The sequence below is a fragment of the Leptonychotes weddellii genome, chromosome 9 (genome assembly GCF_054177405.1).
Source record: "Leptonychotes weddellii isolate Sample4059 chromosome 9, ASM5417740v2, whole genome shotgun sequence".
Classification (NCBI taxonomy): Eukaryota; Metazoa; Chordata; class Mammalia; order Carnivora; family Phocidae; genus Leptonychotes; species Leptonychotes weddellii.
The window spans coordinates 110,692,955-110,720,829 of NC_138377.1; the positions used below are offsets into that span (position 1 = coordinate 110,692,955).

The 27,875-nt window shown below is 41.1% G+C and overlaps 2 protein-coding genes across 10 annotated transcripts in view; one reads left to right on the top strand and one right to left on the bottom strand.

Moving 5' to 3' along the window:
* The window catches only part of ASB7 (ankyrin repeat and SOCS box containing 7), a 48,555-nt gene extending 24,907 nt beyond the window's left edge, over positions 1–23,648 (bottom strand). Inside the window, exons 1-4 of one of the 2 annotated variants that reach the window (XM_006742674.3) lie at positions 23,137–23,648; positions 22,878–22,972; positions 15,511–15,629; positions 13,450–13,711 (exon numbers count right to left, since the gene is read on the bottom strand). In XM_006742674.3, the coding sequence (XP_006742737.1) occupies positions 13,450–13,660 (211 nt within the window). In that variant the 5' untranslated portion in view covers positions 13,661–13,711; positions 15,511–15,629; positions 22,878–22,972; positions 23,137–23,648. Of the gene's footprint in view, positions 1–13,449; positions 13,712–15,510; positions 15,630–17,108; positions 18,976–22,877; positions 22,973–23,136 lie in introns of those variants that run through there. The other variant, XM_031038389.2, reaches the window with a different exon arrangement.
* A 291-nt stretch (positions 23,649–23,939) lies between these two features.
* LINS1 (lines homolog 1) overlaps positions 23,940–27,875 on the top strand; it is a 43,663-nt gene continuing 39,727 nt past the window's right edge. For 3 of the 8 annotated variants that reach the window (XM_081831562.1, XM_006742675.3, XM_031038392.2), the window contains exon 1: positions 23,940–24,053. The gene's annotated coding sequence lies outside the window, so the exon portion shown is untranslated. The other 5 variants (XM_081831559.1, XM_081831560.1, XM_031038391.2 and 2 more) reach the window with 4 other exon arrangements.

Here is a 27,875-nt window from a genome sequence, read left to right on the forward strand (position 1 = left end):
TCTCTGGGTCTCTATTAAATGTGAGGGTACTATGTTGCTTGCCCCAACCAGTATCACAGCCTCCGGTAGCTGTGTTGTTGGCCTTTTCAGACTGTTTGCCACCTAAACTGACACCACTGTTATTTTCAACTAGGCTCCAGGCATAGGGCATTTTCACTGAGCTCCAAAAGCAGGTCAGCCCAGTGGCAGCAAGGAGAGCGCCGGCTCTCATGATAATTGCCGCAGAGACTGTTGGGGGCAGGAAGGGCAGATGGCGGCGGCCACTTTGGTTTCAATTTCTTATTCAAGTTTCTTATGGTAAAATTTAGATAACTGATTTAAGATCATTCTTCTTTTCTACTATAAGCATTTAAAGTCACAAATTTCTCTCTAAACACCACTCTAATACATCCCATAAATTTTGATATAGTGGACTTTCAGTAGCATTCAGTTCAAAACACTGTTTAATTTCCAAACATCTGAGGCTGTCCTAGATATTCTAATAAAATTCCATTACAGTCAGAGAACATATTCTTATAATTTCATAAAATCTACTGAGACTTTATTGCCAGCATACAGTTTATCCTGGTGTCCTATCACGTACACATGAAAAAAAAAATGTATATTCTGAAGGTGCTGGGTGCAATTTTCAAAAATATCAATTAAGTCAATGAGCTTGATATTTTTCAGATTTTTCTCTAGTTATTGATTTCTTTATCTAGTTGTTCTATCAACTGCTGAGAGATGTTAAAATTTTCAACTGTGATTGTGAAACTGTCCACTTTTCCCTTTATCAAATTTTTGCCTCAAATTGGGCTCTCTTATTGGGTACACATTCTATGATCAACCTCCTCTCTAATATTTCTCGGCATTATAAACCCCTAACCCTGATGAACTGTCCCATCTGTCACTGTCTTTCTTTAGTTCTGGTAATAGTATATGTCTTAAGATAGATTTTATATGTTATTAACATAGCCACTCTGGCCTTCACTTAATTATCATTTGCATGGTATATCTTTATCCATTTTTCTACTTTCAACCTATCTGTCTCTCTGTACTTAAAGCACATCTCTTGTAGGCAGCATATAATTGAGTCTTGTCTACTCCTTTTAGACAATTTCTAGCTTTTAACTGGAGTGTTCTGTCCATTAATGTTTAATATAATTATTGCTATACCTGAGTTTAGATTTACCATTTTATTATTTGTTTTCCATTTGTTTCCTCTATTGTGCCCCTTCTTTACTGCCTTTTTTGTACTATTAGGCCATTTTTTAGCATTCCATTTTAATGTCTCTATTGACTTTTTAGCTACACATCTTTGCATTGTTGATTTTTTTGTTTGTTTTACTGGTTGGTCTAAGGTTTGGAATGTACACTAACCTGATTAAAATCATAATCAGGATTTATACAAATGTACTATTATATTATATGCATCCCATTTGCATTTAAAAGGAAAATCCTAAAATCAGGACAATACAGGTATAAGTACCATACTCTAGTTCACTATACATATGATTACTCTTTTTTTTTTTTAAGATTTTATTTATTTATTTGACACAGAGAGACAACTAGAGAGGGAACACAAGCAGGGGGAGCGGGAGAGGGAGAAGCAGGCTTCCCGTGGAGCAGGGAGCTCGATGCGGGGCTTGATCCCAGGACCCTGGGATCATGACCTGAGCCAAAGGCAGATGTTTAACAACTGAGTCACCCAGGCACCCCTACATGTGATTACTCTAAAAAGTTTTGGGAAGCACCAAATGCAATTAGCTAGGTTGCATAGGAACAGACATTGCTTGGAGGTCTAAAACATAGTTATGCTTCATGTTGTAAGTATTAACACAGGAAAGACAGGCAACAGTGATGGAAGAAAGCAAACTAGATGAACACCTAAAACTTTGCTAATAATTCACCACAGAATAAAAAGCTGGAAGGTCAAATGGTATAATGTCTCCCAACAGGATTTCGCCCAGAAACCATTTTTTCATTAATGAAAAACTGCAAATTTAGTAAAGCAGCAGTGCAAAAAAAAAAACCAAAACAGCATTCCCTGATAACTACTCTCAACACTGATGGTAGCCTTGCAGCTTTTCTTCTACACCTTTTAAAAAATTACAAGTAATTGTAATCATAGTCTAATAATGTAATCTTTTCTCTATGTTTGGGCATGAAAATTTTAAAAATTATGTGAAATGAAGGGTGAAATTTTCAGAGAGAAAAAATTCCTTCATTAAGGATGGATTTCTTAGAATAAATTAATTAGAAGACAATTTATTGGACAAAAAGATCTCCCAATTCTAAGGATCTAATATATACTTCTAAACTGCTTTCTACAAGTGCTTTCATAAATTCCTACCATTAACATTTCTGTTTTATCACACTTCGGATATCATTTGCAAAATCTTTCATTTTTGAAAAGCTAAAAATAATTTCTCACCACACTGCTACTGATTTCTTTGATTTATCCCTTATCTCCCTAACTTACTTTCATGTGTTTCTCCACAAGGATTTTACCTACTGTATCAAGAGGAACCCTGAGATGCTCTTCTCAGGTTCCTATGGGGATTTGCTCTATGGATTTAACTTCTAGAGCTTCAGCTGACTGCCTTTCAGGTCAGTTACATGAACACTGAATCTGAAGATAAATAAACACACCTAAGATAGGTCTCTTAATGTTATTTTCTTAAAATGTCTTAATGTTATTTTCTTAAAACAATCTTAGAATTTTTAGAGTGATTCCAAATGGGACAATGAAGAGGATAATAATAATGGGATTTTTATGATTCCCACTATTATAATACAGACTCCTCTGCATAACTTTAACAGCATACTAACCTGGTCAGAAAGATTATCAGGATTTGTACTGAGGTACTATTATATGCATTACATTTGTGTTTAGAAACTCTAATATTTCTGGGCATTATAAAACCCTAAGTGTTCGCTTCAAAGCATGATGTCTGAAAGCACAGGTATACCTTGTTTGACTGTGCTATGCTTTATTGCACTTTTTACAAATGGAAGGTGTGTGGCAACCTGCATCATCGACCAAGTCTATTGGCACCATTTTACCAACAGTTATCTGCTCACTTCATACCTCTGTACCATATGTGAGTTACTCTCACAGTATTTCAAACCTTTTCATATTGTTCTATTTATTCTGGTGATCTGTTACCAGTGATCTTTGATGTTACTATTGTAATGGTTTGGGGGCACAATGAACTGTACCCACATAAGAAGTGAAACTTAAGCAATAATGACTGGCCATTATCCCATCTCTCCACCTCTCCTCAAGCTTCCCGATTCCTTGAGACATAACAATATTGAAGTTAGGCCAATTAATAACCCTACAATGGCCTCTAAATCTTCAAGTGAAAGGAAGAGTCATGTGTCTCTGACTTTAAATCAAAAGCCAGAAATGATTAAGCTTAGTGAGGAAGGTGTGCTGAAAGTCCAGATGGGCTGAAAGCTAGGCCTCTGGTGCTAAACAGCCAAGCTGTGAACGCAAAGGAAAAGTTCTCAAAGGAAATTAAAAGTACTGCTCCAGTGAACACACGAATGATCAGAAAGCAAAACAGCCTTACTGCTGATATGGAGAACATTTCAGAGGTCTGGATAGAAGACCACACCAGCCACAACATTCCCTTAAGCCAAAGCCTAGTCCAGAGCCAGGCCCTAACTCTCTTCAATTCTGCGAAGGCTGAGGGAAGTGGGGAAGCTGCAGAAGGAAAGTTTGAAGCCAGCAGAGGTGGGTTCATGAGGTTTAAGGAAAGAGGCCGTCTCCATAACATCAAAGCGCAAGGCGAAGCAGCAGGTGCTGATGGAGAAGCTGCAACCAGTTATCCAGAAGATCTAGCTCAGGTGGTTAATGAAGGGGAAGACACTAAACAGTAGATTGTCAGTTGTCAACAAAACTGCCTTCTACTGAAAGAAGATACCATCGAGGACTTAACATAGCTAGAGAGGAGAAGTCAATGCCTGGCTTCAAAGCTTCAAAAGACAGGCCAACTCTTGTTAGGGGCTAATGCAGCTGCTGACTAAGTAGAAGCCCGTGCTCATTCACCATTTCAAAAATCTTAGGGCCTTAAAAATCATGCTAACTCTACTCTGCCTATGCTCTATAAAGAGAACAACAAAGCCTGGATGACAGTACATCTGTTTACAACAGGGTTTACAGACTATTTTAAGCCTACTGTTGACACTTACTGCTCAGGAAAAAAAAAAAAAAAGATTCCTTTCAAAATGTTACTGCTTGTTGACAATATAGCTGGTCATCCAAGAGCTCTGATGGAGACGGACAATTGTCTTCCTGCCTGCTGACACGACCTCCTCTATTCTGCAGCAGATGGATCAAGAAGTAATTAAGTCTTATTATTTAAGAAATATCTATGTAAGGCTCTAGCTGCCATACACAATGACTCCTCTGCTGGACCTAGGCAAAGTAAACTGAAAACCTTCCAGAAAGGATTCATCATTGTATATGGCACTAAGGACATCTGTGACTCACAGGAAGAGGTCAAAGTATCAAGAACAGGAGTTTGGAACAAGTTGATTCCAACCCTCACGGATGACTTCGAGGAGTTCAAGACCTCAGTGGAGTACATAACTAGAGATGTCGTGGAAACAGCAGAACTAGAATGAGAAGTGGGGCCTGAAGATGGGACCGACCTGCTGCCATCTCATGACCAAACGTAAATGAATGAAGAGTTGCTTCTTAGGGATGAGCAAAGAAAGTGGTTTCTTGAGATGGGATCTACTCCTGGTGAACATGCTGTGAAGACCGTTGAAATGACAGCCAAGGAGTTAGAACGTGACATAAACTTAGTTGATAAAGCAGCTGCAGGATGTGAGAGGACTGACTCCAATTTCGAAAGTTCTACTGTGGGTAAAATGCTATCAAGCAGCATCACATGCTACAGAGAAATGGTTCGTGAAAGGAAGAGGCAATCGATGTGGCAAACTTCACTGCTGTCTTATTTTAAGAAATCACCACAGCCACCCCAACCTTCACAACACCACCCTGATAAGTGGGAGACCATCAGCATCGAGGTAAGACCCTCCACCAGCAAAAAGATTAGGACTGGTTGAAAGCTCCCATGATGGCATTAGCATTTAGCAATAGTCTTTTCTAAGTAAGATATACATAAATATATGTTTATGTATATACATACATACACGTGCGCCTCAGTGGCTCAGTCGGTTAAGTGTCTGACTCTTGATTTTGGCTCAGGTCATGATCTCAGGGTCATGAGACCAAGGCCCGTGTTGGGCTCTGTGCTCCGCAGGGAGTCTACTGGAGATTCTCTCCCTCTCCTTCTGCCCCTTCCCCTGCTGGCCTGCATTCTCTAAAATAAATAAATAAATCTTGGGTTTTTTCTTAAGATTTTATTTATTTGACACAGAGAGAGAGATAGCAAGAGCAGGGACACAAGCAGGGGGAGTGAGAGAGGGAGAAGCAGGCTTCCCAATGAGCAGGGAGCCTGATGTGGGGCTTGATCCCAGGACCCTGGGACCAGGACCTGAGCCGACGCTTCACAACTGAGCCACCCAGGCGCCCGTAAATAAATCTTTAAAAAGAAAGGTATGTATTACTTTTTAAACATAATGCTATTGCACCCTTAACAGACTACAATACAGTGTAAACATAATTCTTATACGCACTGGGAAAACCAAAAATTCACTGACTTGCTTTACTGCGCTATTCACTTTATTGCTTCAGTCTGGAACAGAGCCTGCTACATCTCCAAGGCAGCCTGCAGAGCAGCAAAATGTAATTCATCTGCACAAGCTTATGTTTCACATCTGTGCAGTCTACCATGGTAGCTACTGGTTAACATGTAGCTACTGAGCCCCTGAAACATGGCTACTCTGACTGCAGCACTGAAGTTTTAAATTTCATGGAAACATAAATAGCCACTATGGATGGCCCAAGTTTAAACCAGAAAGAGAGCCTCCCTTTTTAATGTTTTCCCTGTTTTTGGAATATAGGCAGTATCAGCTAACCAAGTCAAACTCACTCATTTTCTCACTGAAACTGGGTTCCTCCCACAGGGGCAACCAGTGTGGCTTCACCCAGCCACTCCCTGACCAGGCTTCCCCGGGGGTCACACCGCGGGCGCCCCAGCACCATCACTCATGGCCTGTTATCTGTGAGTTTTGTTAGTGCCGTGTGACCACTCATTGGCGGTTTTACTGTGCAGATTTAACAGTGGTGAGTGGTCTTACTAAACATCTCTGTCCTGCTTTGTTGTTATTGTTGTTATTAATTGCATTTCGTTAACTTTCCCCTGCTCCTTCAACCAACGGCAACCTTTTTCTCCCTCAGACCCCAAACGTCCGTTATCTTGATTCCTATTCCCTGCCACTGCACGTCCAATCGATCTATCCGCAAAGCCTGTTGGCTCCCCTTTCAAAGCCTATCCAGAATCTGACCACTTCTCAACACAGAACTGCTACTGTCTAAACTGAGCCACTCGCATCTCTCGCCTGGACTATTCCAAAGCTTCCTGACACGTCTTCCCGTTTATCCTTTGCCCCTCTACACTCTAGCTTCCTCAAGCCAGAGTGAGCCCTTCAGTAAGGTCTCCTCATTCTTCAGTTGAGAAGCCTGCGATGGTTTTCCATTCTCAGTCGGAACAAAGTCCAAAGTCTTTTGAACCTTCAAGGATCTATGGACCACGTCAGCTGATCAGATGGTCTCTCTAACCCGGTCGGCCCTCTCTCCCATTGCTCTGCTCTTGCTGTCGTCCTCCCAGCTTTTTCTTCAAAGTGCAAAGTACGTTCCCATCCCAGACTGTGTGCAGCACTTGCCTGTTCCCTTTACCTTTAACATTTTTATCCCAGATAGTCTCACGGTTGGTTGGGTCTTCCTTTCTTTCAGGGCTCAACTCCAAGGGCACATCAGAAGCCTTCCCTAAACACCTCATTTAAAACAAAATCCTGTACCTCTTTATCCCTTCCCTGCTTCATCTTTCCTCACTGTGCTCATCCCCACCTGACGTTGCACACTTCACTGTCAATTTCCTCCACTTAGAAATTAAGTGCCATGACAGCAGGGACTTTATGTGTCGCTGTGTTCCAGCCCTCAGAACGGTGCCTGACACATAGCAGGTGCTCAATAAATTATGTGTTTAGGGTGGGGTGTAGGGAAGTGAGACCACAGTCCTGATCAGGCAGCAAGAACCCACCTGCTCTTGCCTGAGGCCTCAGGCTCTTTCCCTAAGAGCCCACCAGTAAGCTTGCTAAAACACAAATCTGTCTCCTCCGCTCCTGTCAATGGCTCACCACGGTCCCTAGACTCAATTTTGGATATGCTCTAATTGTACTGAACTTTTCTCAGTTCCTAAAACCAAATGTGCTCCCTTTCTTCTTCTACCCTTCACACTCAGTGTCCTATGTATTTCCAATAAGCCCACATCTCTATCCTTTCAGTGCCCCATCCCTGCCTCGCCTTTCAAGCTCTCAAGTCAAACCATGCTTTCCCTAGGAAACCTCCTTCACCGCTGCCCCCACCTCCACCCCTGCAACAGTGGGAACCCTTTTATACGTGGCACTTAGGCTGCTCTGCTGGAACTGCCTTGTCTCCTTATAGGCCATACACAATCACGGTTAAGACCATGGGTCTGAACCCTAGCTCCAGTGTTTATGGGGTGAATGGTCTTGGGCAAATTACTTCCCATCCCTTGGCTCAGTTTTCTCAATGGAAAAACTACTGCTGACCCTCACAGAATGGCTGTGAAGAATTACGCTAGTACTAAGTGCTCAATAAATGCTGGCTATAAATCTATCCACCCCACTAGTCTATGAAGTGCCAGACGGCTAGCACAATGTTTGCTCATTCTGTATCTCAGTGCCTGGCCCAGAGCCTGGCATATGGTAGGTGCTCAATAAATATTTTCTGAATCAATATATGAATAAGTGATTTATAGAGGACCAACTGGCCACTTCATCAGTCTATATGATTCTTCTCTCCACTCTCATGGAATGGGGGGGCAGTAAGGGGAGGAAATGAACCTTTGTTTCCTGTGGGTTATTTTGCTCACTTATCCTTTTGAATCTGACTTCATTTCACCTTAATATCCATCATAAAAGAAGCTTATTAGGAGGAGGAGGCCAATCTGACTGGAAATTTTCAAGCTCTTGAAGAAACTGTGGTTTCAGGAAAAGAGCAGTTGTGATGAAGTCAAGCACTCTTCTGATCCCACCACAAGGCTGGCCCATGTTCAATCACTATTTTTCAAGAAAGGATTATTAGTCTTGTCTCCTTAAGGCAGAGAAGCAATTCTTTTAGATAGCTGACATTTGTCTCCTCGCTCTCTCACTGAGAATAAACCGGGTATGGGTTCTGCCCTCAGGAAGCTCCAGACGAACAGGAGTTAAACAGAATACTATAAGAATAAATCATCAGCATAGGAGCTGCAATAAAAAGGTACAGAGAATAATATCCCATAACAAGTCCGGATGGCAAGAGATTTCCCTGAGAAAGGGGTGTGACAGAGCAGTGGGGGTGAATGAGGGGAGGGTGGCAGCAGTGGGGGACCCAGCAGGTCCTGCACAAAAGCCTCGGAGCTCAGTGAACGTGAATGAACACAGCGAGGCTGCGGCTCAAAGATGAAGCTGGAAAGATACTGCAGGGGGGGCCAGACATTGCCGGGCCAAGGAAGTCACAGGGAAGGCTTTGACTATTACCCTAAGAGAAGTGGAAAACTTTCAGGGATGGATTTTAAAAAGGAAATACCTGAATTTTCATTTTTTATCACAGATCACTCTGTTCGGAGACTGGCTGGGAGGGGGTCGAGATTGGAAGCAGAGATGGAGAAGAGCATCATGGTCCTGGTGAGGGACAAGGTTCCCTTCCCTAGAGATAGGGCAGTGCCTCCGAGGAAAAGACAGGAGATCTGGCAACTATTTAGGGGGAAGAAAGTCAAGAGTGATTTCTAAATTGCTGGCCTAACAGGCTGTGGTGTGAGCCATGAAGGTACAGTCTTAACCAGCAGTTGGACACACTGGGCTCGAGGTCAGAAGGCAGGCCTAGACCAAACACAGAGCACCCCGAAGCATTACGTGTGACCAAGGGGACAAGGGAGGAGGAAGTTCCTTCTCCTGTTAACGTTTCCAAGTTGATACATAACCTGCTAGGAAAAAAATACACCCCAACCTCCTAATTCTGCTACGGTAATAGGAGCGAGTAAAAGGTGGTGCTATTCAAGAACCAATGAGCGGCTTCTCCAAAATACTTAATTCTGTTGTTTTAAAACATTATACGAAAATGTAAAGGGCTAAGACTGGCCAAGACATCCTTAAAGAACAAGAAGAGGAGATTTGACGCCCTCCCCCCACCCCCGTCCTCCAGGAAATCAAAACTTATCATAGAACGATATTAATTACAACAGTATTACAGGGACTCAGGGTTCCACCAACAGACGCTAGACTCAGTGTAACCACACACACACGAAGACTTTATATTTGAGTTGGAATGACATAGCAATGGGGACAGAAGGAAAGATTTAGGCTACCTTTATGGGGAAAAAATATGAAATTGTACCTGACCATCTCCTACTATACACCAAAACCAATTCTGGATAGATTAAGGACCTAAACGCCACAAAACTTTTTAGAAGAAAATACAGGCAAATAATGACCTTTGGGTATGATGTACAAGGTATAAAAAAGCACAAACTAGGGAGCCTGGGTGGCTCAGTTGGTTAAGCGGCTGCCTTTGGCTCAGGTCATGACCCTGGAGTCCCAGGATAGAGTCCCACATCAGGCTCCCTGCTCAGTGAGGGGTCTGCTTCTCCCTCTGACCCTCCCCCCTCTCATGCTCTCTCTCTCTCAAATAAATAAAAATCTTTTAAAAAAACAAAAAGCACAAGCCGTAAGGCGAAAGAAAAATAAAATTCACCTACGTTAAAATGCAGGCTTCTGCCCAACAGCATACAAACATGACCTCAGAAATGTGAAAAAGCTAAAAACTGAGAGAAAACTGGTGCCACGTAGATCTAACAAAGAAGGATATGTGAACAATTCCTACAAATCAATAAGAAAAGGACCAGCAAAGTAGCCCAGTCGTGCAATGTTTTGTTACTCAAATGTCATTCGGGGACAAAAAAGAGAGAGAGAGGCCAGCAAATCACACAGAGGAAGAGCAAACCATCTGGTGACAGATTCCTGACAAAGGTGAGAGAACAGGCACTATCCCACCGATCAGTAAGGACAGAGCCATCCTAACCTTTAGAGGACAATCTGTCAAAAAGCTACCAAAAAAAAAAAAAAAAATATATATATATATATATATATATATGTAACATGCCTTTGATTTGGCAGTTAGGCTTCAGGAATTATACAAGAGATAAACTCTCACATATGTTAAAAAAAATGATTCAAAGACATTCTCTGTAATACAGTTTCTAGGAGCAGAAAAATGAAAAATAAAAATGTCCAATAATGCAGTATAAGTTTAAAGAAATTACATCCATGCAACGGAATCTGAACGTGTCAGTACAGTGACAAGAAACTCTCATCCAGCTAAACTGCTCCGTGAAAAAATCAAGATGCAGAAGAGACTATTAACGAAAAAGGAGCAGGCTAGAAGATGGAAGATGGAAAATTATGTACACCTATGTACACAGATTATCTCTGCAGTGACACAAAAGAAACCAGGAAGAGGGACTGCCTCTGGGAAAGGGACTAAGGGACGGGCACTAAAGGCATTTTCCCCTCGTTGAACAGTCCAGAATACCTTTCATTTGGTTTTTAACCACATATATGTACATACTACGTTCTCAACAAATAAAATCTCCTGCCATTCTCAAAAAAAAAAAAGAAAAAAAACAGAATGATTTAAACAAATAATAGTATGCCCATACTAATAAATATTATATTTAGCAGCTAAAAAGAACAGAGTAAATCTACATTAATATAAAACAGGCACAGGGTTTTTTTCGGGTAATGAAAATGTTCTAAAATAACTTGTGGTGATGGATGGCCAACTCTATAAATACACTAAAAGCCACTGAACTGTATGCACATTTTAAATGGGTGACTTGTAAGGCACAGGAATTCTACCTCAATAAAAGCTATTAAAAAATATCTACACACACATGCACATATATACACGCGTGCACACCCCCACAGCCACAGAGAGGGGAGGGTGAGTGAGAAACAGGGTTCAGTAAACTAAGGCCCACAGGCCAAATTTGGTCCACCACTGGTTTTTATAAAGTTTTATTGGCACACAGACACACTCCTTCATTTCCAAATTGTCTATGGCTGCTTTCATGTTACAAAAGCAGAGTTGAGTAATTATGACAGAGACACTAGGGTTTGCAAAGCCTAAAATATTTACTATCTGGCCTTTTACAGAAAAAGTTTGCTAACCCCTGATATTAAAAAACAAAGACAAAAACAAAAACAAAAAAACTTAGGTTCTATAGTTGAGTGAAAAACAACTGTAGGAAAATATGGTCAATATGATATCATGCATGTTCTAAAACCACACACAACACAAAATGACATATTTTCTATGAGTACAAGTAATAGTGTCAGGAAATGATCCCAAACTCCTACCTATGGTTACTTCTGAAAGGGGACAGGCAGAAAGGACTGGTAGTTGGACAAAGGGGTCTTTAGCTTTATTTGTAATTTATCTGAAAATTGTTTTATTTAAGGAGACAATATTACCCGAGTAATTGCACTTTTTTTTTTTTTTAGTTAATTTTTTAAAAGCAAGGCTGTGGCAGCAGAAAGTAACAGGACTAGGTTGGATTAAAACTGCAAACTCTGATCTTGGTAAGCACTGCCAGAATTTTAAGTGTTCTTTTTTTTTTTTTTAAAGATTTTATTTATTTATTTGAGAGAGAGAGAGAGTGAAAGCAGGAACACAAGCAGGGGGAGTGGGAGAAGGAGAAGCAGACTTCCCGCTGAGCAGGGAGCCCGATGCAGGGCTCGATCCCAGGACCCTGGGATCATGACCCGAGCCGAAGGCAGACGCCTAACGACTGAGCCACCCAGGCGCCCCAAGTGTTCTGATCCTACACCCCACCTTTCAGTTTTTTCCAATCTTTCTCCAGTTCCCCTTCCATTTTCCCTTCATTAACTTTGGAAGTGAGCTTTCCAAGGTTTAAGGTGAAATGAGGTAGGAGCAAGAGGAACAGGAGGGCTGGAGAGTGGCATGGGACAGGGAATGGCTGGGCCCTGTCCACAGTCCACTGTTCCGGGGATCCAGTTCCTATTACAGGGCCCCTGGGATGTGTGAAGACTCAGTCTCAGGCTTAGCAGTGCCCTGCAATTAGTTTCTGCTCATAGCCTTCATATTCCTAGCTTCGCATGATTCACACAACCCTCACCAAAGCCCTGGGGTTTCTAGAGTTTTCTGTACTTCAAGGGGGTTTACCCGTTTGACTAGTCTTGTAACACAGTACACCTTAAAAATGAAACTAACTGATTGTCAAAGAGCAATTCAGGCTCCAGAAGGGTGCATGTAGAACTTGAGTCCCAACTCTGCTGCTTACGCCATCATTACAAAGATCAAATGGGTACAAATGATAAAATACATATAGTCCATCTCTGGAAAAGAAAGTAAGTAGAAATTCAACTGGGAAAAAAGTAAACTAGTTTAGGGCAATTATGAGTTATTGTTAATTATGGAAATTAACTATGGGAATGGGCAGTTTTTCGAAGCAAAAGCATATAAAATGTCCAAGGTGGTTTCCAATTGTGTGTATGTATACAGAATGAGACCTCAGGTAACCTGTCTTCAGAAACTATGTACAATTCTGGAAAAGGCAAGAGCTCTAAAACAGCAATAAAAGAAATCATCCAAAAGTTTTTTTAAAAGAGATAAATTCAAAAGACAGGTACTGGGGCACCTGGGTGGCTCAGTCGTTAAGCATCTGCCTTCGGCTCAGGTCATGATCCCAGGGTCCTGGGATCGAGCCCCATATCAGGCTCCCTGCTCGGCGGGAGGCCTACTTCTCCCTCTCCCACTCCTCCTGCTTGTGTTCCTGCTCTCGCTCTCTCTCTGTCAAATAAATAAATAAAATCTTTAAAAAAAAAAAAAAAGACAGGCTACTATTAAGGCCATGATATTTAAAGGGACCTGTGCAAGGTCTCTGTTTGCACGAGCAATTACCAAAGGGGAAACTTGTGTAACTCTCTAATTTTGGGTCCCAAAGCCACTTCTGCTTCTGAAACAAAAGCAACTGGGCAACATGAAGGGTTGCTGGGAAAACCTGGCTGCATTTAAACTACAGTGACAGGGGGAGAAAAGCACATTCACCAGACTGCTCTTTTAAACAATCTGATTTTGAACAAAACTCAGCATAATTCCAACAAATCTTCACGAAGGAGAGAATAAGAAGTTGGATGTTAACCAATAAGAAGCATTAAATGTTTCATATACATGGGCACATATATTTTAAACTAAATAGAATTTAAGTTTCCCCTTGGCAAAAAAAGGTTTGCTTCCGGTAAACTCACCTCCATGTTCTAGAAATACTCGAACACATCTTTCCTTCCCTCTTGCTGCAGAGAAATGAAGCAGGGTCCAGCCATTAGCATCCCGGCCATTGGGAGAATAGCCTTGTTCCAGCATCTTCCGTACTGTGTGAACATCCCCAGCGGCCACTGCAGCCTGAATCTGCAATTCTTCCTGGAGTTCAGGGTTCCTTCGACAATGGTGGTGTAACATCCTAGCTGAGTCCGCTTTTTACAAAGGATTCATTAGGTCACAGGGAACAGCCTTTGAGGGGAAGCAGAATACACGAGATTTAGAATACGTGGCTCCTCATGGTGTGTCTGTTAAATAGTACAGAATTTTCCACTGTTAAATCATGTAAATCTTAGTAATGACAGTTCACCCTACTACAACTAATTAACATGCACCTGTTATGACCAAATTTCCCTAAGATTATAAAAGATTTCAAACAAAAAGCCAGGCATAAAGCTCTAAATTGCTGAAATAGATCAGTTCTTTTGTAGTCTTTTGAAAACTCAAAGCAAAGATCCCATGAACATAGCAGCATTATTTCAGGTATAATGGAAGATGATGCTGGGCAGCTAGAAAATGGGAGACAGCAGAGGAAGAATTGGATGAGTTTGAGTTCCCTAATGCACACAGTTATAAACCATTTCAAGGATTCTATCACAGATTAGTGAGTGAATATGGAGTATCAAGTGGACAATTCATAGACTATGAAGACTACAGACCTTTAACTATGAGAAGCAGTTAAAGAAAAAAAAGTAAAAAACTTTAGGTGAGTCCCCTAAAAGTATTTCAACAGTATTTTATTTTTAGCCCCAAAGGGTGAAAGGTTTGGGGAGGGAGGGAAAGGGGAAGTGGGTGGGGTGAATTAAAGTAAAATGCAAAGACAACATGTATTTTCCTTTTATTTCTTTTTCTCTTTCTGTCCTCCCTACTTTGTTATTAACCATCCCCCTTTTTCTGCCACATCTTTTCCACTTTTCTAATTCGTTTTCCAGAAGTTTGACTCTATAGGCATACAGAATACCAAGATCACACAAAATACTTAAACACTGTTAAGAACTGAAACAACCTGTTGATTCACCACATGAAAAAAATCATTTTAAAGCAAAAGGAGTATACTGAATTTCTGCACTCTCTAATAGGTCACAAAAGAGGTGTGGACTCAATATAAAATGAGATCTCCTTCCTGTGAAGAAGAAAAGTCCAAATTGAATTGGTGAAAAGTGGCATCTTACACATGTGTATACAAAAACTTTTGCAATGCATTTTTAAGCTTTACAGAAGCTTACAGAAGCTTAAACTAACATGCTTCTAAGAAGCCATTCCATCTGGGCTAATTTTAAGGAATAGATTAGACTCATCTCCTAATTAGTAGGCTTCCATTTCTAAAAATAAAAAATTATGTGATAAAGTCCTTTAAAGACATTTTGGTCTCCTATGTAGGTTAGACATCTTGGGATAATCTTGTTACCAATAATAATTTATCTTGTAAAACTTCTCGTTATAGATTGTACAAAGGTAAACTAAAGCCTGAACTAGGTCAAATCGTCCTATCTTAGAGTAAAATCAAATATCTTATGTTGTTTTGTACATTGAAAATAGTTATTTTAAACTTTTACGTATTACTATTAAGTAACAATTTATATTGAGAAATTTCCTATTTGTTTTCTTAATAAACATGATTTCCCCCTTATCTCTTCACTTGACTACTTTTTCAATCAACACTATAAAATCAAGTCTCTGGTCTTAGAAATTTTAAAACTGAGAATCCTTTTGGATAGGTTTTTGCTTATTTTCAGAGTTATAAGAGAAGATGTTGAAGACCATTAGAAGAAATTAATAATTATTACTATGTGCTCAAAACAATCAGCTTCAGATTTTTTTTTTTTTTAATGAGACGATTATCTTGGCACTTAAATGAGGTCTACTATGCAGGATCCAATCAATATCAAAGCCAACTTGGATTTTCTTTTAGCAAGAGTTGTGTTTAGTATACATTAGCTGATTTGAAGGAAGAGAACTGCACAGACGACCAATGACCCTCAGTCACTTACCTTATGGAAGAATGTCCCTTTTCCTGATATGTGGATTGCCTAATAACCATTGTGCACATACAGCATCGTGAGGAGGAGGCTCAGAGTGTGTCCAGCTTACAGCGTGAATGAGCTTTAACCTAAAAACAAATACCAATTATGGGAAGATTCCTAGCAATAATAAAGAATCAGAGCTGCCGCACAGTCTACCTTTTGACAAGCTTAAATTTTAGCACTTTATGATAAACTTAACAGAGCAAAGAACTCAGATCAATTCTTAGAGAAAATCATCATAGTACCTACGCTAATCTCCACCCTGGTATAGAATATGGTTTATTTTCAGGAATTTTTTTTCCCCCTAAAAGGACAGTTTTTTGAAAAAGAATAAAGACAATAAAAAAAAAAAAATCACACATTTGGAATTTGGATACAAACACAGGTTCCTTTTATTTTTTGGTCTATTCACAACAGAGCAGACTTGCTTCATCTGAATTACTTTTTAACTGACACTGTAGGCGCTTGCTCTTTCTGAACAGGACAAAAATGAAAGCGTGTGTCTATTCAATACAGTGGGTGGCCAGGGCCAAAATGGAATCTATGACAACTAAAAGGAGATTATGTCTTTAAATGCTGGTACTTCATATGCCCAAAAAGCATTATGTTAACCATTTTGAAATTGTTATTCCTTTATGCATACATCAAACTAGCTAAAAGATTTAACAACATTTCTTGCCAGCTTCCCCACATGAATTTTGAAAAAATTCTCTCTACAACTATAAGAAAAAGGGTCTTTCTCTAAGTAAATTAAATCCTAGGTCTGTGAATTCCACTAAGGTTAAAAGCACATGCTAAGTGACTTCCACACACTACACTAGAATCACTCTAGGAATTACTCACTGGGAAAACGGCCACCCCTTCCCCATGGGGTGGGTGTGCTAAGCCCTGTGTCACTTAAACAGGAAGGTCGGGCCACCTGGCAACCTGACATGCTTTCGGGAAGAGTGGCAGTCACAGGTGCTTCTGGGTGCACACCAGAATTTCCAACCCATCCAAATCAGGAGAGTCCACTTGGACCCTTTCCTTTTTCCATATCTTTTTTTCCCTTGTCAAACTTCTTCAAGGAAGGCCAAGGAGTTGGCCAAGATGCACTTGGAAATAATATCTGACTTAAAACTGCCTATTGTTTCTAAAAAAAAAAAAAAATGAATGAGACATGATCAGAACAACTCCTACAAGGCAAGCTACAAAAAATGCAGAACTATCCTTACAAAAATGCCCAATTCTGAGAGTGGGGCAAGGAAAGAAATATGCAAGATGAGCCTGGAGTATCCCACTGTGCCAAAAAGGAAGTGCTCAAAGAAAAATGCAGTGATGGGGGTATGTCAGAAGAACACAGGAGCCAACGACTAGAGCTCTCCGTAGCCAAGATGGAACAATATGAACAAGATAATTCAAGTACTACTGGATTCTAACCCAAAGTATAGAATACCTATATGCCCATGTTGCTATCACTGGTTGAATAAATGAATAAAGGAGGGGAGGAGAAACAAAATCTCCTGTGCATAATTCCGAAGAGTTGTGTAGATTCTCCCTCCTCAAGGAGGTAGAGCATAACTCACCTCTCCTTTAGTATGGGCCATGCATAGCGACTTCCTTCCAATGAGGATAGCACGGAGAGGGAGGGAAAGAGCAACTTTATGGTGAGAAACCTGCAAAACACTGTCTCAGCCCAGTGATCACAGTGAACAGCAGCAGTGCCAAGTCATGTTATTAGTATGGATATGATGAGAATGGCAATTTACCCTGGTGATCTTTCTCTCCAAAGCCCATAACCTCAATCTAATCATAAGAAAAAATACCAAATTCCAAATGAGCGGCATTCTACAAAATACCTGACCAGTACTCCTCAAAATGTCAAGGCCATCAAAAACAAGGAAGTCTGAGAAACTGTCACGGCCAAAAAGAGCTTAAGGAGACAAGATGACTAAATGTAATGTGGTGTCCTAGATGAGATCCTGGAACAGAAAAAAGGTATTAGGTAAAAGCTAAGGAAATCTGAATATGATTTGGATTTTAATTAATTATAATGCTCACTGTTGGTTCATTAACTGTGACAAATGCATCTATTAATAGAAGATGTTACCAGAAACTGGGTGTGGACTATGTGGACATTTTGTACTATCTGTGCACATTTTTCTATAAATCTAAAACTATACTAAAATAAAAAATCTGTTTAAAAAAGGCAAACTGAGGTCTCCAATGATGAGCCTCCAGCATTTTCCACAAAAGAACATGTGATTATTTTCTACATGAGCTACATCTACATTTCAAAAATCAACACCACTGGATGCCTTATTTCCAAGGGTGTCCTTGGTATCCCCTGCCTCCCAAGAGAAGTGGAGATGGCCCTGCATGGTTTCAGGCCTTTAAGAATCCTTGTTCTTACTGTCTTCCATCTACCCATGGTCACTTTCATGGAGGCGGGGGGGTATGTGTGGAGGAGGACATGCAAGGTGGGGGTGGAGGAGAATTTATGAAATGGTATTAATTTATTAATAATATCAAGAAAAGCCTGGGTTAAAAGATGAAGTGACTATTTCTCTCAACAAGAAAGGTGCACGAACCACAGTAACTTGTGATAATGCTGTATGGACTCCTTCAGTCAGACAAATGAAAGTCCACTGAGTGCCTGACACGTGTTTGGCACACTGCTGAGCCTTGGCCACTGGTGTTACCTCTTGGTAGAACTTTAATAGAAAGTTCTCGGGGCACCTGGGTGGCTCAGTCAGTTAAGCGTCTGCCTTCAGCTCAGGTCATGATCCTGGGGTCCTGGGATTGAGCCCCACGTCAGGCTTCCTGCTCCACGGGGAGTCTGTATCTCCCTCTCCCTCTGCCCCTCTTTCCGCCTGTGCTCTCTCTTTCGCTCTTGCTTTCTCTCAAATAAATAAATAAAATCTTAAAAAAAAAAGTTCTGCACACTTAAATCAAATACACCTAGAAATATTAGGATCATTTTTCTCTTTTCTGACAATACTAAGTGCTATAAATAATAACCATAGGTTTAAACCAAAAAAGCACACTTCACATGCCTCAGTCTTCCCCGGAAAAAACAGACACACGTACCATGCAAACATAATTCCTGTCAGCTGTATCCCTCAAGTTATGAAGGGCAATGACTTATTACCAAAATATCCATTATAATAGTTCAAGGCATGAGACAAGTAATAAATTTTATCTTGGTGTTATGCGAGTTTGCACTTAACAGAATTTAGCTATCCACACGTGAATAAATTTTTTTAAAAAGACTACTGAACTGAAAAAGGAAATACACCATCAGTGCTAAAGGTGTCTATTAAAAATCACAAAGGAGGGCGCCTGGGTGGCTCAGTTGTTAAGCGTCTGCCTTAGGCTCAGGTCATGATCCCAGAGTCCTGGGATCGAGCCCTGCACTGGACTCCCTGCTCTGTGGGAAGCCTGCTTCTCCCTCTCCCACTCCCCCTGCTTGTGTTCCCTCTCTTGCTATCTTTCTCTCTGTCAAATAAATAAATAAAATCTTAAAAAAAAAAAAAAAGTCACAGAAGAAGTCCAGAGATGAGATTGGAAAAAAGTCTATTTCCCCTCAAGGGGAAGTTCAAAAATCTGAGAGCTCCCAGAAGTCACCTATAAAATGAAAGAATATGGCCACAGAGGCAATTTTCTAAAGAAATACATGTAAATGTGAGTTGTTTTAAATTAATGACTCAGAATGACTAAAATTCTGAGGGTGGAATCTTAGAAATTCCATTTCAGGTTTCAGTCAGAAAAGAGAAAAAAACATACAAACAAGGAAGACTTCAGATTTACGTATCAAAATGAGCCACTTCCCCAATGTATATCATTTTGGGGAATGTGTGTTGGGATTGTTTGGGGAATGTGTGTTGGGATTGTTTGGGGAATGTGTGTTGGGATTGTTTGGGGAATGTGTGTTGATAATGGGATAGTGTGTTGAATAGTGTGTTTAAATTTTATGAATCCATCTTTTTCTATTCTACATGGTGTCAAAAGAAAACCATCCAGGCCTCTGAGCTTTTACACTGTTGATCATATTAGAAACTATAAATGTAGGAATTAAAATGTTACCACTGAATTCCATAAAGATGCCAAGTGAACTGCATTAAGTTGAAACCAAATTTCTTGCTTCACATAATTAAAAGAAGTCTATATTCATAGAACAGAGCGCAGCGTAAAATAACTATAAAACAAAATATATTTAAGACCTGTCTAAAATTGTATAAAACTTTCACCAGATCTGCCACATGTCCCCACTTTCCTTTGGAATAAATGATTAGTCACTAATGGCTTTTTGCATATTATTTTCACTAAAAGTCCACACATTTTTGGATTAAGTGATACAAATCAGAACTGTGCTTTCAGATTTCACACCAACTAGAAACAAGATAACAGCTTGCTACTCAAAAAAGGAAATAAGCATTTCTTTGTAGAGCAAACAGAGATACAGGCTGGTATGAAAATAAAATCAGCAACTCCAAGGATAGTGGCTCTGAGGAAAAAAAAAAAAATACCACTGGCTCAAGGGTCCTAGATGGCTGCAGGAACACAAGGCCCAAAGTGTGCCATACGGCTGAGGTCTACACTGACCAGCACTATTTGTATTATCAAGAGCCTGGAACCCAAAGTAAAGTAGAAGTGTTTTTTAGTATCACTCCACATAGTCAGCATGGTGTTTATGTTCTAGAACAAGTAAGGGCATTCATATTTCCTCCAAATTGCTGGGCCTCCGTGTAACACAAGGATGTATTATCATGCACGACTTATCTACAATTCTCATCCTTTCCAGCAGAAAAACCAACCATTTTCACGGAATGTGGAGGAGGCAAGAGAGGACATTGTATAACTCACTTAATCCAAGCTCAACTCAAGGATTAAATCACAAGTACTGTAAAGGAGGAGGTCTTGTCAATATTATCTTAGTAACTCACGTCTGGCATGATCATCTTAGCAGCCTCAAGTTAGTACTGAGTAAGTTTGCAAGAAAGGAGGAAATCTTTCTCTACTTAGGGAGCGTCTTCAGTTGGGAATGAAATGAAAGGCTGTAAGTCTGATATTAGGTATGCTTATATAAACTTTACCTGACTTTAGACTTTTTACAAATCATATGAATTTCTACATTACCAAAGTTAAATACGAAGAAAATAGATATTATATGTAGCATAATATTAAGCAATTGTGAATGGTATCACTTCAGGTATAAAGACAAAACTATGAAGCCACAGCATCCTCAAAATGCATCTTTAGTTAAAATCAGTTATTCTCCCTATGTGACTACAAATCTATATTTGGTTATCAAATAAATCAGGTTCTTTACCTTTTTTTTTTTTTTCTGTAAAAACCCATGTACCTGGCAAGAGAATTAACACAAAGTTAACTACCAGGTTGAAAAATATAAACTATCTAACTGTCCATGTTAGTAAATGATTACCCAAATTAAACATTTTAAATGTTCAGCATAACCTAGACCAAACACTCTCAGTCATGCTAATATCTGGAACCGATGCCAACAAGTTTATATATATATTCCCTAATCTTAGAAGAACTGTTAAAAGCAGAGAGGGGATCAATGAAATATTATTTAAGCAATGAGAATGAGCTGGCTGGCAACCAGGAGAAAGCAGGGTCCTTCCTGTATCTTCCATGCTTGACTTGCCACAGACCTGCTCTCTTACCATCTCAGGTGATAACACCCCTTGCAAATGAAAACACGCTAGAGTTATATCTAAAGTAGAAAAAATATTTAAGTGAGAAGGCCTGAATAGAAAATACATAATTCAATTTTACCTTAAAAACATACTTCAAATATGTTAGCATTTAAAAAAAAATTCCTAAAGTCATCATTAGGCATCTCTCTGGTGATTTGCATATTTAAAAAAATAAAATTGCCTTTAACTTGATAGACTTCTGCCTAGCTTTTACTGAAATGAAGTGGACCCTATATAAAGGCTGCCCTAAATATTCACCATGGGAACAGTCACTGCTAGATACTGATTTTCAGTCTCATTCAGTAGCATACACTCTCCCTTTGGTGTCCAGTTCCAGGTCTCAAGAAAACGCAAACCCTCAAAGCACTTGAAACTATCTTTAGCAATGTCTTTGCAATTAAAAGAATCAGGAAAGGCATTAATTTATTTTTGAAGAAGGCAGAAAGTCCAGTGGAATAGAGTAAATCAAAAATTTCCTAACAACTTCTGCTATTTTAAGTACTTCTTTGTACCTGAAATTCCCTAAACAATCTGAGATATTAAAATAACTCTGAGATTACCCAGTCACTTTATACCCGTTATTGGACGGCAGAGACGTCATTCACTTGACTAATTTCTGAATCAACTTTTATATAATTTCCCTGATCATATTCCCTCTTTAGGAACTACATGAATGTCCTAAACTTACCTTTAGTGCATTTTCAGAGGCAGCAACAAAATACAGTGGCAGAAATGTGATCACATGAATGAAATACTTAAATTTCAATCTAACAAATTATCTGTAAGGGTTCTGAAATGAAAAATCTTATCTATGAAGAGTGCAAAAATAAAGCCCTAGATTCTAAACACACCAAAACATTCCTGTGTTTGCAAACTCTTAGTGCCAAATGATTAACAATATTGTATAAAGTTTTGTAAGTTCTTCTAGAAAATCAAAGGTGTAACAAATATTACTTATCGTTATAACAGTTTCAAAATCCATCCACATCTGTCACACAGAAGCATGTAAGAGCCACATGAGTTAATTATATTCAAGTGCGTCAGGGGCCAACACTGCTTTCAAACTATCCACACTATCCAGCTACACAGATTCACTTTTCACTAGAAAAAAGTCACATTATTTTCCAAAAGTCACAAATTTCAGCCATTACTGTACCTTCCTCTACCAAACCCTTGTCAGTTAACTCGAAAGATTTTCTGACAGAGGTAGAGGAAAGGTGATAAGAAGACATAAGGGGAAAACAGAAAATTGTGGTTTAATTAAAAAACAGAGTCATTCAGAATTAACAAGCAATTAACAAGGAATTGAGGAATTCCTATGAGAGTAAGGGGGGGGGGGAGCTACAAAAAGGTCTCAAAGTTTCAGAGCAGGGTAAATGGCACAGTGTACCGAAAGATAATGCAGAACACGGAAACGCAACGTACAGAGAGAAAGGGGAAAATACATTTCTGAGATAAAGAAGTTATTAATTAAAATCTTAAGGATCGGGCACAGGCAGTTTTTGGTTTTGCTGGGAAACCGGGTGCCAGGAAAGAGTTACATTTCCAGGTAACTACGCTGAAAATAAAGCAATGCTTAATGAGATAGGGGCCAGGAATAAACAATGGGGGAGGGGAGGTCTGGCTCATTACCTTTATAGAGGATGCTGGTCAGAGGCTCTCTGCTGCTTCTCTGGTGGGTGGCTTGACCCCTCCCTGCTCTCTCGTCTCCTCTAGCCAGCTCAAACCTAGAAAGCAGAAACCAGTGAGTGGTGCAGTGACCCAGGGGCGAGGAGGAGGTGGCTCTGAGGAAGGGGTAGCAAAGGAACAGTGGTAAGGGCAGACAGGAGGAAGCAGTGATTCTCTCTCCCAGCCAGCCCCCTTCCCCTGGGGGGGGGGTAACTGACTTTACCTGTCTCCTCAGCTGCTGCTTCTCTTCCTCCTTTCAGCCTTCTCCACACTCACCAACTTCTCCATTGAACAAACACTCCAGGCAGGGCCGGACACGGGTGTTCCTGATCCTTCTCGGTGCCTCACGGCCCCAGCCCAGCGAGCATCCGGACAGTCGAGCAGAACTGGGGCGACGGTCCTGACCGCCGGGCAGCCTCGGGGCAGGGGTGCAGGGAGGAAGTCCCGGCTCGAGGGGGGGGCAGCCCGGGTCTGAGGGCTCGGAACAGGGGCTGCCGCGCTCCGGGCCGGAGGCTCCCGGCTACGGGGGCACACAGCAGGTCTCGGGGCAGCGAGGTCCCGGGTCATACAGGGTCCGAAGTGCCAGCCGCGGGGGCTCCAGGCAGGGGGCTTTCGGGATGCACTTTGCACTGGGCCACCCCCGCCCCCTCCCTCCAGCACTTTGGGGTCACTGGGATGGGACCAAGCCTTCAGCAGCCAATCAGCGGCCGCATCGGAGCCTGAGCCCGGAGCCGTAAACCAGGTCCGGGGTGGGTGGGGGTGGGGGGTGGGGGCGACTTGGTTGGTTGGTTGCTTCCTTCTCTCCTCCTTACCCCCGGCAGCCCCCACCCCTCGCCTGCCGTAAAGCCGTCTGCGCATTCGCGACAGTTAGAGGAGGCGTGCCGGTCGAGGTTGGGACTCGTCTCCGATTGGTCTCACTCACTTCCCCCTCGGCTTCCCCCCTGTGGCTTCCGATGCTCCGCCCCTGGCGGAGGGACTCGATGCGGTTGCTAAGATACACTGTACGCCGAATGGGATCTCTGCGCATGCGGAAGGAGAGATTGGCGTGTGCTTTCCGCGAACTACGGTGGCCCGGAAGGTGCTGCTGTTCGTTCGAATGGCGGTGAGAAGGCTGAGTCTCCCAAGGCCGATCTCCCGCAGGTAACTAGGAGTGGCAGCGGAGCTCGGCGGCGGGGAAGGCGTGTGTGCGGCCGACTGAGAGGCTGGTCCAGGGGTCTAAGGTTGGGGAGGCGGCAGTCCCCAGGAAGCGAGGAAGGGGACGCCAAGTGCCGCAGCTCCTCCTCAGCGCTCTTAAGACGAGGGTGCCGGGGCCGTGGCTCATCTTTCGGTCCCTGAGGCCCATTAGCTACCAGGCTGGGCTTGCCTCTCCCGGTGAGGAAAAGAGGACTTTTTGGGATGGCGGTGACGCTTCAAGAGCTTTCCTGCAAGGACAGCGACCCTCACGGATTTCTGACAATGAAGGGGAAAGGAGAATGGAAAATACGCGAGATGGACAAGCTTATTGAGTGCATGTATTCATTTAGCAAGTGTTTATTGGCCGGGCACTGTTTTAGCCGTTAGGGAGACAACAGTGAACAAAGTAGTTGCAATCACTTGTCCTCGTGGAGCTTTCGCTTTAACAGGGGAGACAAAATTATCATGTAGGGTTAGGTTATATAAAGGAAGTCAAGGAGAATAAGAGGATCGAGTTTGACTAGGACGTGTTGGCTGTTTTAGATAGGTAGTCAGGAAAAGGTCTCTGAGGAAGTGACATTTGAGCAGCGATCTGAATGAGGAGGAACCAACCAAGGCGAGATCTGGGGTATGGGGGGAGGGGAGGAGGAGGGAAGAATTTTGCAAGCAGGTAGAATCAACAGGGCAAAGCCTCCGATGCTGGAATAACCTTTGCTGTTTAACAGAAACTGCAAGAAAGAAGACCAGCGTAGTCAAGCGGAGTGAGTAAGAGGGAGAATGATTGGTATTAAGATTGGGGATGTTGGGACAGGTGGCCGACCTTTGCAGGACCTTGTAAGCTATGGTAGAGAAGTTACAGTATCGTATTTATGTTTTGAAAAGATCACTGGCCGGCTGCTCAATAGAAAATACTAGCTAGAGCCGGGTTACTGCAAATGTGGAAGGCTATTAGAGTAACCCAAACAAGCGCTGCCATTATTTTAAACTGAGTCATCCAATACACCAGACATTTGGCTACCACCAATGTCCACATGGAATGGCCTACTCAATTATGTAAAGGAAGTAATTTAATGTATCCATTGCTTTTATGTAATGAGATATGTTAAGATGTTGTGTGGCAGATGGGGGTCACTGCAAACACTTTCAATTTGTCCCTCTGATGTTTTCTTTTACACTATCACTCATTCAAGAATACATGTTTTGGTGCTTTCCTCATGTGCTACCTATTGGCCTATATAACCAAACAGCTCAGTCCTGCCCAGGGAAGCTCATAGTCAAAGTGTGGGGAAACCAAACTAGAAAATAATTATAGACAATGCAGTGAGATAAATACTGTAGTATAGGCTGAAGGAGCACTTGGCAGGGCCCCCTAATCCTGAGTTGGATATGTAAAAGGCTTCCCTGGGACTGCAGGTTTTCAAATTAGAGGTTGAGAGTGGGAGGGAGAAGGTTGAATGTGGCTTCGAAAGAATGTGCCAAGAAAGCTTGGGAACCCTTAAAGTGCACAGTTTCTGAGGACTTTAGAGAAAGCCTGTAGCTTAGTTTGTGGGGCAGATTGATGAGGGAATTCCAAGAGGCAGATCTTGAAGGACTTGCTGTGTCCAGGGGGTTGGACTTTATCCTAAAGAGAGTGAAGAGGTTTTTCAGAAGAAAGGGGGTGTAGGGTGGGCTAAGAAACAACCATTTAGCAAGAAATCTGTTGGTTGTCTGGGGTAGAAGTGGTGTACTGCAGTAGTACCAGTGAGGGTGGAGAGAAGTGGGCTGAGGAAGGGTCCAGAAAGATGTCCAGATTTCTAGCTTCGGTGCCTAGGAGATAACAGTCACCATAAACTGAGGTAGAAGAAAACAACATGGAGATAGTAATTGAAGACACAGAGAGTCCATGAAATTGCACTAAGAAGAGAGAGGATATGGAGGATTGAACACTTAAAGATCCCAACATTTTTCCCCCTTATTGAGAAATAATTGATACACATCACTGTATCAGTTTAAGGCATACAGCATGATGGTTGATTTACATTTATTGTGAAATGATTGCCACAGTAGGTTCAGCTAACATCTGTCTTCTCCTACAGACATAATAAAAAGAAATGAAAGAAGAAAAAGGGGAAAATTTTTTTTCTTGTGGTGAAAACTCTTAGGATTTACTCTCTTAGCAGCTTTCCTGGTTATCCTACAGCTGTGTCAGCAATAGTCGTGTTGTACCTTACATCCCTAGTACTTATTTAACTTATAGTTGGAAGTCTGTACCTCTTGGCCACCCTCCCCCAGGTCCCCCACCACCCCACCCTCTGCCTTTGATAACCACAAGTTTGATCTCTTTTGCTATGAGTTTGGGTTTGTTTTTTGTTTATTTAGATTCCCACATGTAAGTGAGATCATACAGTATTTGTCTTTTTCTGACTAATTTAACTTAGCATAATGCCTTCAAGGTCCATCCATGTTGTTACAAATGGAATGATTTCCTCATTTTTTATGGCCGAATAATATTCCATCGTATGTACATACCGCAGCTTTTTCATCCACTTAGGTCGTTTCCATGTCTTGGTTATTATAAATAATGCTGTTAGGAACATGAGGGTGCAGGTGTGTTTTCAGGTTAGCGTTTTTGATTCTTTTGGATATATCCTCAGAAGTGGAATTGCCGTATCATATGGTAGTTCTATTAATTTTTTAAGGCTCCTCCATATTGCTTCCCATAGTGACTGCATGAATTTACATTGCCACCAGCAGTGCACAAGGATTCCCTTTTCTCCACATCTTTCCAGCATTTGTTGTCTCTTTTTGATGATGGTGACTCTTAACAGGTATGAGGTGATGTCTCATTGTAGTTTTAATTTGCATCTTCCTAATGAGTGGTGCTGTTGAGCATCTTTTCATGTACCTTGTTGGCCTTTTATATATCTTCTTTGGAAAAAGGCCTTTTAAGCTCTTGTGCTCATTTGGATTATTTGTGGTTTTTTGTTTTGAGTTGTATGAGTTCTTTATATGTTTTGGGTATTAATCCCTTATCAGATGTATGGTTTGTGAACATTATTTTTTCTATTCCATAGGTTTTCTTTTTATTTTGTTGATGATTTATTCAGCTGTGCAGAAGCTTTTTAGTTGGATATAGTTCTACTTACTTATTTATTTACTTGTTTATTTATTATTTATTTCTGCCTTTAGAATCACAGCATCTTCATTAATGGGGCAATACACATTAAGTGACCAGCTGGGCTATGATCAGATTTGAACCTATTGTTGCATTAGGCCAAAGCCCAATTTTGAGTTTCTAGCCGATTGGCAAACTGTAGTAGCTTTTCATATAAAGAAAAGCATTTTTTCATTGTAACATTGACCATGGAAGTAATTATTTTTCTGAATTTTCAATATATGGGTTATCTAAAGAAAATCTCGTAAAAGAGATAGTGGCATCTTTTTTATTGTTGTTATCTGCATACAAAGAAGGATTAAATTACTAGCAATTTGTTTTTTAATAATTTTGAACTTGGGTGATGGTAGAATGCCTTCTAATGAATAGATCATGCACTTAAAATTTCTGCCTAGTTATTACTTAAGAATATTTTTTAAGAAAATATTTTTTAACATTTTTTTTTTTTAAGATTTTATTTATTTATTTGACACAGAGAGAGAGTTAGCGAGAGCAGGAACACAAGCGGGGTAGTGGGAGAGGGAGAAGCAGGCTTCCCACGGAGCAGGGAGCCCGATGCGGGGCTCGATCCCAGGACCCTGGGATCATGACCTGAGCCGAAGGCAGACGCTTAACGACTGAGCCACCCAGGCGCC